General features: G+C 39.5%; 1 protein-coding gene across 1 annotated transcript in view; it reads right to left on the bottom strand.

The window, feature by feature from the left end:
* Positions 1 to 2,031: 2,031 nt before the first annotated feature.
* The window catches only part of ORC5 (origin recognition complex subunit 5), a 75,568-nt gene continuing 66,358 nt past the window's right edge, over positions 2,032 to 11,241 (bottom strand). The window contains exons 14-15 of the mRNA XM_075428936.1: positions 7,279 to 7,391; positions 2,032 to 3,706 (exon numbers count right to left, since the gene is read on the bottom strand). Coding sequence (XP_075285051.1) covers positions 3,661 to 3,706; positions 7,279 to 7,391 — 159 coding nt within the window. The 3' untranslated portion in view covers positions 2,032 to 3,660. The remainder of the gene's footprint in view (positions 3,707 to 7,278; positions 7,392 to 11,241) is intronic.

Here is an 11,241-nt window from a genome sequence, read left to right as displayed (position 1 = left end):
GTTTCTGTACTCTTCCCAAGTGGCCTGTCCCTCTTTCCACATTCCATGCACCTTTCTCTTCTGCCTGATCTCCGCTAGAAGCTCCTTGTTTAACCATGCAGGTCTCCTGCCTCCTTTGCTAGATTTCTTTCTCAGGGGGATGCATTGCTCCTGTGCATGGAAGAAGTGTTGTTTAAAGAGCGACCAGCACTCATGGACCCCCCTGCCTTCGAGAGCCCTGGCCCACGGGATTCCTCCCAGTAGCTCCTTGAAGAGGGCAAAGTCAGCCCTCCTGAGGAGGGCTCGACATGGATACATAGAAATATTTCTAGTTTTCAGAATAAATCCTACTATTCATCATCAGCATAGTTATAGCCTATATCAATCATCTGCACTTCAGTCACCTTGTTCATTCTCACACTCTGCTGATTCAGCGTTAAATTTTACATCACTGCTAGGAGTCTTTCAAAAAGGTCACAAAAGTGCATTCAATGTAAGGACAGTGGTTCTGTCTAATGGACCCTCAGTTACTGCTCCCTCTCCAGTTAACCACGTTCAGTCATACTAACTACATTCCACAAAAATTTGTACCCTCATCCTTTGAATTTACACTGGAAATGACCATCAGACTAGTATGGAAGAAAATACACTGAAAAACATATCAGCAGCACCAAGTTTTCTCAGTGCTTATTTTCCTAGACCCTTATTTCATGTCTCCTATACTTTGTGCTCCAAATTTGGGGCTGGATAGTTCTGAGGGTCTGGTCTGCTATGTGGGAGTGAAGGAGTTACTGAAAAGGTGGGACAACCAAGGGAGCACATTTGACACAATGCAAAACGGATGTTTTTCCAGCTGCAGCCTAACACAGAACCTACATGACTGGTTCTGTTCCTCATTCAAACATTGCCAAGACATATACTAAACACCAGTTCTGAAGTGTGGCATATTTAGTCCTTTCCATCTATACTGCCTGTCTAGCAGCTATAGGCAATTAAGTCTTGAACTAGTTCTGGTCTTGATCACTTTCTAGAAAAGCTATAGTAAGAGTGAACAGAAAAATAATTTATCCATATCTATGAGCTCACTCCTAATAGCCAACTGAATTTTAACATTGTAACAAGCAATACAGTGTATTTCATTAAGTACTGTTACAAGTAACTATGTGCGTTTATGGATCCACACTGTTGAAAAACTAAGATTCTGGAATTAATTTAACCGTACAACCCAGAGCTTAGCCCAATCTGCTATTATACTAGAGCAAAAGACCATTGTGCTTGGTTCTTATTCTGTTTGAAACCTTTGAAACTGCATGTCCTCAACCCTCACCATAAGCAACATTAGAAATATTCCTAAAATGGCAGTGTACTAGGGCAAGTGGTAAAAATCCTATTAATGTCTTTCCTACAGGAAATCAGATATAAACGTTGCCTGAAAACATCTCTAACATAACTAAATTCATTGTGCATCCATATATTCATGTAGAGCTACCTGTAAAGCTGCCTTCTATGCTGCTCTTGTATTCTCTTAATACGTGTATATCCGGAACTATTTTTTAGTATTTGTGAAGTGGGATATTATTCACATCTTGCTGTTGGTAGTAAAACCTCCTAAAGAAGAGCTTCTTACTTCTGCTTGGTAGGTGCTAAGGTTTCCAGCCATCCTGACTACCACGAAGCAGGAGCTTCACAAGCTGGCACTGTCCCTCCCCAGCAGTAGCATCCTGCCCCTCTTTGCTGAAAGCTGTAAACACGGTTGGCTGCAGAGCTTTTGAAATTTTGTGATTCAAGAGTTGTAGCACTTAAAAAATTAGTATCAGTCCTATCATGTTTCATATATCAAATTCTAATCCAGATTAGATGTCACAAAAAACGATGATGTAATGCTGTTGTTTTACGTGGACTAGCTTATGTATGAACACCTCAAACCTCCTTCCCCAATTTTCAGCCCTAGGTAGTCGTATGGGAGATTCACAGGAGCTCAGCTCAGCCCGGCACTGGCTCCAAAAGGGGAAGACGCTGTAAAGTTTAGCCCAGGGTTCACCTTATGTACATTTTTATTAAAAACAAAGCAGGTAGTCAACATTTTGAAACAAGTTATGTATTTGCATCCAAGTATTTCAGTAAGCGTGGCAGGGTTTGATGCAGCTCAGCAGCAGGAAGGCAAAGGGATCACGGAGATGACTCATTGCTGCCCTTTCACGCTCTCCTGAGGGGGGAAGCGGCAGCTTGGCCAGAAAGACGCTTTTGTCGCTTACATTCACCTGGAACCCGTTCATTGGGTCTGAATCCAGAAGCCTGGCTACACACCCACAATTGGGAGGGAAAAGAAAAAAAAGAAAAAAAGAAAAAGCTACACATGTTTAGGGTATTTGACCATCTCCAATATCACAGCAAGGGGGGAAAGAATGATGATTTTTCCTCGGAAAAAAACATAATGGTCAGCACAGGACATGGCACAGTCTTGTACTGTCAGTCAAAGGCCAGCATTCAGGAGTAAAACAGTTCAGTAACAGGCTCTGGGACCTGGCTTTACAAGAGAGTAACAGAAATCTTCAGATTCATGAGGACAATAATCCTGAACTAGACCAGGGGATTTTAATATCCCATAAAGGTAGCAGCAGTTGGGAACCCTCTACTTGTAAACTGGAGACAACTGTAATTGTGGTGTATTCCATCGTGTATTTCCAAAGCTAAAGTTTTATGTTGTAACACCACATTGATTATTCACTATTCCACCTCTTCTGGTGAACTGCTGCAGCAATACTCTTGTCACCTGTTGATTTTTTCCCTTTCTGATGGAAAGGCAGCTGTGCCATCCTCCTCTACAGGACAGATACTGTTCCAAAAGCCATCACACAGTGTGTATCTTACAGTACGTTCATTCCAAACGGCATTATAATTAGCACTTCATATAACCGGATGAGCGTAAAAGGACTATAAAATGTTTAAACTAAAATAAAACCTTTCAAGTTTGACATTGGGATAGAACATGAAGAATCAATGATTTTTTTAAAATAAAGCTTTGTAAAAATAGATTCTTACTCAAGATTTATGAATGGGCTGAAAAAAGACAGTATGGTTACTAATTGAAAGTTTCCTATCATCATGATCTCCATATAATAGTGTAACAGCCTGCCTACACATGACTGAAGAGAAAGAAAGATTTATACCAGCTTGATTTTAAGTATGTTCTTATGTTTATTATATTTTGCTACTCCACTCTCCTAAAATGGTGGCTTCAGGAAAAGCTGCTTTGGCAGGCGATTGCAAAGATTCCTGTGGAGAGGAAGTGAAAAGACTGGGCATACAAACAAGGGCTGCTGCCATGTTCAAAGCACTGGGGAGAGTTCATAGAGCAAAATGCAGTCCTAAGTAAATGGGTTTCAGGCAATTTCAGTGTTAAGATAACATCATTAAGAGTAGAACAGATTGTGCTCAGACCCTGCTGTTTATAATTAACACATTGCTTCCAAATACTCCAGGGTCCCTGGTAAATAGTCCTCTGCTCAGATCCACCCAGACCAATCAGAGTATATTCATCAGGTTCCATGCTGGGCCAGCACCTGTTTGGACAAATCCAAAAGAGCCAAAATACTCTTCTTTCTGGCCAGCTAAGTAGAGAGATGAACACAGCTTGTCTTAGTCATTGTCACAGTGTCCATATGGCTGTGAAGCTTGTTTTCACAAGAAATCGTACAAGTACTTTATTATGTCGAAGTTCACGGTCCTACAAACAAAATCACAGTATATTAGAGCAATCATCTTAACAGTACTAAGACTGTAACCTGTTTGGAGACAGCACACATTGGACATTCTGCACAACCAAAATCAAGCAACATCCCCATAATAAATGCAACCAAGGATGAATGAATTTTTAACTTCTAGTGTTATTTACAGCACCTGTTTTCTGACTATTTAAACTTTGTAAGATTCTAAAACAGAAATACAGCAGCTTTCTAGTAAAAGCAGGAAGATTCTTATTTCAATCATTAAGGCGTAAAAATGTATCAAAGTTACTAAGATTATATTTAAACATGATACTCTAACTGGTGATGCAAAGCAGAAATCTTTTATGCTATTGAATGTTTTGTTCATCTTCTAAGCCACCTGTTTTAGCATGTACTACGTAACTCCTTCTTCTGTACTCATTTGCAGTCTGCGTTCTTTCAGTCTTAACACTAGTTGACCCATGTTCATAGCTAAATTTGAAAAATCCAAGAACGCTGCTCAATGGGATAGAAGATTTTAATGTATACTTTTGTAGTTTAATGGCAGGCAGAATGAAACAGCAGCAGAATAAAACATGTAATTATTTTTTTGTCTCTAAACTCGCTCTGCTATACAATCTAATACTCAGACTTTGGGGTTTACTGTTTGAACAAACAGCGCAAATTACGGCACATAATGACAAGTATAAAATTAAAAGTTTTTTTTAAGAAGTATTGAATGATGCAAAAATAACCGCTCACAATGCTAAGTGAAATTAATTGGCTGAATGTCGTACTTGTTAGACTACAATCGTTTAATAGTCTCTGTTCACGCATCATCCTGTAACCTACTTTTTGAAAAGTTTCTATAAAACTTCATACTGGGCAGAGAAAAAGTTCAGAAATCCCCAAGATACATAACAAGAAATACTATGTTTGAGTCTACTTAACAATCCAGTGACAAAATTAAAGAAATTAACTGCCACGGTTAGACTCACATGACATTGTGTCACTCAAGAAAAGTGCTTCAGTTAGAAGGCTTTCCACAGAAACAAAATTACACACTCTAAGAAATGCTGACTTTATCAACTAAATGAAACACAACTGTCCTGCCATAACAACTGGGTTCTTTAGGGACTATATGAAAAAATCCATTACATTCAATAAACACTAAGAGATCCTTACTTCAGCTATGGAAAATTTATGAACTTAGGTCTGAAATTCCTAAAACAGAAATTAAAAATTGCTAGCAAAGAAACATTTAACCTCACCTTCAGCCAAACATGTAAATACTACATGGTAAAAAGCGTGGGAATGTCTCTGTAAAGACTGAATACATGCAACCGACTAGAGCCAGATATGAGGTTCTGTGATACTAAGGGGAGACTGCGTGGCCAGTAGTTACCACACTAAAAGCCACCAAGAAGAGACATTTACATTTCTACTCTTCAAAAAATAGATGGCTTTTGTTTTTGTTTGTTTTTAAATGCAAAAAAAATACAGGAAATTGAAATGACAATCCAAACAGCTTGAATAGGGTTAGGGAGGGAGACAGCATTGTTTTCTGACCTGCTCTTTGCACTCTTCAGCCTTCCAATTAGGAAATATGCTAAGTAGCAAGGCTGAGATGGTTACATGGCTGAGGTACCTGAAGATTTTAGTACTAAAATAAATTTGTTAGTTACTACTACAGTAACAGAGAAAAAAGAATTAGAAGATGGGCTGTTTACTTGATGTGTATTTTAGTTGAAATGGCAAAGTAGTTCCTTCTCTGCAACAAATATAACCTGTCCCATGAGTTGTTAAAAACTACAGGCAGCTGCAAGACTATAGCACAGCTAGAAAATGAAATTTCTGAACGCACAGAAGACTGTGCCTTTGCCCTGCAGTTAGCCCCATCAAGACAAGGGGGAAGCCTATTTATCATGGGTTCTTGAAACCTTGTAACTTTATGGATCGTCCTCCTTAAAGACTTAACAAAGACTGTGGAATGGAAAGGATACTTAATAAAAGAAGTGTAACAAAGGAACAAAGCAAGGAAAAAAAAGCGGGGGAACAGGAGAAAAGTAGAACAGGTCAACTTTAAAATCTGCTGGGTCATTTAAATGGCCTTATCTATGCAGCATATAAACACTTCCAAACTACTTGGGGGGGCGGGAGAAGGAAGAATTTCTTTCTTCCTCATAACATGCAGGAAAAGACAGTCAGGATATATATATACACACACACATGCACATCTGACCTAAAGGAAAGCAAGCCAAAGCACTTTACAGGGCACTGAGGTTTGAAGCGATAGTGTCTCCAACAACTACTATCTCCAGCAAGCCCATGAGCTGCATAGCGCAAGGTCCTGTTTTCCAGCCACCTCTGCCTTCCAGCAACTTTAATGGAGTCAATAAAACTTCCAAGGATGTTAAAGTTGCAAGGAGTGGGACATAATTTTAAGTATCTTCATTCAAGGACCCTTATAGTCGGTACAGAGTTTATGAACTGGTCTCTGCATTCACTGTAGGAGTTTAAGCAGAGACAAGAACTTGGGGATGTCTGTATACAGTGTGATCCATGTTGCTGAGCAGATGGTCCGCTGCACTTGGTACCAGTTGGAGCTTTTTCAGGGCATTATTCACAAGTGGCTTTATTGCTAGGAATAGCAAATTGACACAGCAAAGCTGTGGAGATCCTGGCAGATAAGTTTCATTCTACAACCTGTCCAACTGCAAATGGAAATTAGTGTGTCTGTGGGGTTTACTGACAAGGCTATTGGACATGTAATAGCTCAGGAGAGCAACATGTGCACTGGGGTTACGAGATACAGCCTACACAGGTTCCTCTGAAGTCCCATATTACAGAGAAGAGTTGGCCTTGAGAACGCTTCTCCTTGCCACATATAATTTCTGGGCTCTGTTCTGGCTATGGACTCTTCATCCAAACCTGCTAACAAGCTGGCTGCAGCAACAGGTGTGAGATAATGCTGTTGGCATTTCCCAAGAATGAGACATAGGCCTGATTGTTGCCTATCTATTGCATGCATTTCTGTCTGCAATTTATCATCATCTCTCCCGACGAACCTGGAACTGTTCTGACGCCAAAACTGAAGGCTCTCAATGAACAGAGCCATTGAGGTACCTACATTCATTTATTGAATTAGTCTGTAGGAACTACAGCTCACATAAGATAGGTTATAAGAATTCTTCCATATAATCTATGCAGTTTTTATGTCATATGTACGTTAAACACTATTAAGAACTAAATACAGTTTTGGATTAAAATACGATAATGGGCTTTTTGGTAACGAAATGGACTGACATTTTAGAGGCAGTATTTTCACATGAAGTGCCTGACCTTTATTAAGCACAAAGACAGTATATGTTACTGTAACACATACTGCCACCGTAACAAATTTTTTTCAAAACAGGATTGGACTACACTTAACCTCAACACTTTTCATAAATAAGACTCAGCCACTCATTCTTACAAAACATCCATAGATTTGTATTCCAGTCTGCAGAGAGCTATACACTGAGCAAATACTGGCTTTGAAGTCTCTTTCAAGTTAGCACATAAAACTACAAACGATCACTAATAGGCTCACCGGGCAATAGCTCTGATGAAGTCCAGAGATACAGTACATTTATATCGTGGTCCATCAAGCTGGTCATTATGGCCAACCATGGATAACAGCTGGAGAGTCACAAGAGAGGTGATCTACAAGCAAGAGACATTGGTAATGTTAGTCATTTTTGCTAACATGAACAGCAGTGGCCATTTCCCTCCCCGCCCCCCCCCCCCCCATTTGGCATCATTCCCATATTTCTCTGGAAAGTCACTCATACGTGCTCACTGATTTTCACATCGTTCTGCAGCTAGCAAACCCAGGAACGTATATATATTTTCACCATTAGATTTTCAGCACAGGCAGAGAGACACAGGCAAAACGCTTCATCTTTCATGTCAAGAGTTATCCTGGAGTTATGATCAGAGAGAGAAAGGCGATGCGGGGAACAGGAATAATAGGCATGAGCTGAACATTTTCCAAATCTCTGCCTGACAACCAGGAGAGACTTTGATTCTCTTTCCTTTATACCCAAAGACCTCCTCTTGAACTTCCACACTCAAAGCTGGATATTCCCGTGCGAGCTCATACCACATTTTGAACAGATGGATGTATCTCTCTACTCCAGATAAAAAAGAATTTGAAGGTTGGAAAGGAAAGGCTGGAAGATTGCGTGGTTAAAAAGAGCAGGGCCTGGAAGGAGAGAAATTTGCCTATAAACACACATACAGTGTCTTGATAGAGCCATTGATTATTTTAACAAAATAGCAATGTACCAGAGTATTTTTCACTATATTTGTTCTTCCAAATGATGACTGCAGTGCCACTAAAGTGCAGTTGTGGGATGTCACCACTGAACGCAACCTGTCTGTTCTGCCCTAGTTAGGAAAAAATGCTGTGGTGATGCCACTGTCTCCTTGCCTCCTCCCAGCTCCCAGGGGAAAGAAAGAGGCAAAAGCAGAAAACAAGAAAAATTTTCCCTGGCCTTTGCTATAGATGCCACTGAAAATTCAAGGCAACAAGGTTACATTCTTTGAAGAACTGGTATCTGACCACAGTTCTACTTTTTAAAAAAAAAACAGGCAACCATGACCTATCTCTGTGTAATGATAATAGCATAGTAAGGCATTTCTGAAGAATAAATATATCAGGAAAGAGAGCGTCAGTTCAAATCTTCAAGGAAGCACACTGCTATAAAAAGCAGCAGCAAGTTCTTACCAGTATCAATAAAAAAAAAAAAAATATCCTAACTCAGTAATAACCCCACTATTTCACTGAAAGTGAACTTGGTCTTCAAATTTGTGCCAGTGCTTGAAAGAGGTAGGAATAATTATTACACTTCTCCCTTAAGTGGACATAATATAAAAAAATGACACTTACCAGTGGAGTATAGAAAAAAATTACGGTCACCAGGAATGAGGCAATTCTTATAACAGCCTGTGTTTAACTTTCTTTTATATGGCATTAGACAACAACAGTTTGGGTGCGGTCACTCTGCAAAGTCTTCGGAGTTTGGCTAAGGAACACTGGCCTACCCATATTCACAACAACAAACTCCGTTTACTTAATTCAGGTCTATAAATTACATTAAAGAATAGCACGATTCACAAATTGTTAGCATTGACACCACTTAAGAAAACTGAACTCAGCATACGGTCAATGGCTTAAAATCCCATTCATGAATCACTTTGAACATATCACTGAATTGGGACCAACCTCAAACTTGTTAGGTATCTATTTTCTTAAAATACTCATGAATTTTTTGACATCCTTCATTCAACAAAGTTCCTATTCAGTCGGCAAAGAAGCATTATGGAGTAATCTGCTGCAACAATGCACTCCGGTGCACCATTGCCAGCAAATCACCTGCAATACATACTTGCAGCTGCCCTCACATTCAGAAATTACCAACGAAAGAATGGCAGGAGGCTCCTAAAAGCTCCCAATGAGCACAGCAAAAGCCTGGACAGTTTGGAGTTGGACCCATCTCAGATTTATGTGGGATGTAAAAGTGACCTTGCTGCTGCATTACAAATGCTCCAGCAATATTTTAACAACAAATTGTAACCATTTTCTTTTCCAACCATCACCAAATGCTATGTGTGTAACACAAGGTCAGCAACGTAAAACTCCTTACTAAAGGCTGACTCAATAAATCTGAAATAGTATCAGACTAGATTCTAAGTTTCATTAATGTTTTTGACTCGAGACATTAACTCTAAAGACTCAATATACAGTATTACAAGACAAATGAAGCTATTGATCATCAGAGTAGCACAAACTTACTTAGCCAACTGCAATCCTTTACTCACTTCTTTCACAAATCCTCTGTTTATTTAACTTAATAAAAATGTCATCACAGGAAGAGAGTGCTGAAACAGTGAGTCCTGATCCCGAGATTGCTTAAAAAGTCAGAAGTAGAGAGAACTGCCATTTTCAATTCCTGCAAGTAAGAAACAGTTTTATCTCCAAAGAGGCTCAGGAGAGACAAAGAACATGTATCTAAGAGGAATAAATAGCGACCAGCTCCCCCCCGCCTCCCCGAGAGCCAAATGTTAGAAGCTAAAATATCTAAGCGAGTCTCTGGAGCAGAATTCAAGACCTAGTTACAGATGCCTAGCCTGTACATGGAGAAAGGCAGAGATCTCCAAAGGACAAATCCAAAAGCCTGCACGCTGAGGAGGCAGCAGCCTGGAGTTGTTTGCACAGCTTTCTCAAGGGGTTCAGGGAGAATCAAAAACAGCAAGAGAGTTCTGTCACCCCAAAGCAACGACTTCTTCATTTTTTTCTGCTTCATATAATATCACAGGATTCTCCCACTGATAAGTCAGCCACAGAATTGGGCAACACGCGTACTTTTTGCAATAAATTGCTTTGTCAGAAGAAAAGATTCAATTTTGGCAGATGTGGAATTATTAAGTTCCTCAAATATTTTGTCCTGAACCTAATTTTCTAGACCCGATTCATAAAAAGATGATTTCTTCACCTAATGGCTAAGAAGTCTTCTAGGACACAGAAGGTTCGATGCCCTCCTGACACAAGAGGTTTGAGCACCTCTTCGCTGAATGTCTAACAGCTAGCTGGGGTGAGGAAAGCAGAGGAAGGAAGAAAAAGTTGTACAAAATCTGCTTTTGGAGCTGAGCTAGTTTGCATTAAATTGCATTCATATAAACAGTCTCCCTCTCTCTGTCTACTTCAGGCACTCACCCGGTACAGCAGGATACAGTGGAAGGAGCTGGGTTTAAGACAGTGTACTTGTAGCAAAATTCAAGTTACCAAATTTCATGTTCTTTTAACTCTTAAGGTCAAAGTGCCACCTATACCTTAAGCACTTAAAAAAAAGTTACCACTGCAAAAGTTCTGTATTGTAAAATTTCAGAGGCAATCTGTTCTTAAATAAAAATATATCAGAAGTTTGAAATACAGTTGGGAAAACCATGAATGCAACGTCAAACTAATTACACACATTAGCAAAAAATGCCAGCTTTTCAAAGCTGCCTTTTTTTTTTTTTTGGTAAAAAACCCATGGGTACAGTGGCCTTATATCATTATCACAAAAGCCTGGGAAAAAACATCTGGCAGGAACAGGCTAGAAACAAGCCAGTAAAACTGTGTGGGTGACATAAGAAAGAACTGTTATTGAGAATCTTTTAAACATAAGAAATTACAGTTGGAAGAAATATTCTAAAGCTATTAATAAAAGCTAGATCTCGTAATGATTTAATACTAGCAAAAGCTAATAAGGAAATGGAATTTGCTATAGGATTAACAAGGAAAATTGAAGAAAAGTTACTGATCTCAAAGATGCGGAGGAACAGGTGTCACTGATATCCTTAAAAATTGGCGAAGACTGAGATTTCTTCGAAATCCATTCATGGGAGAAACCTGCTGCTGAAAGCTTGGATGCAAGGTGAGAATCATCATAAAAGCATGCTGAGAGTTGCTGCCAGTAGGAAATGACGGCTCTGATTGCTTCTAGAGATTCACTGGTCAAACATGGAC

The sequence above is a fragment of the Opisthocomus hoazin genome, chromosome 8 (assembly GCF_030867145.1).
Source record: "Opisthocomus hoazin isolate bOpiHoa1 chromosome 8, bOpiHoa1.hap1, whole genome shotgun sequence".
Taxonomy (NCBI): Eukaryota; Metazoa; Chordata; class Aves; order Opisthocomiformes; family Opisthocomidae; genus Opisthocomus; species Opisthocomus hoazin.
The sequence above is the reverse complement of the archived record's forward strand: the minus strand, read 5'-3'. Positions and strand labels throughout refer to the sequence as shown.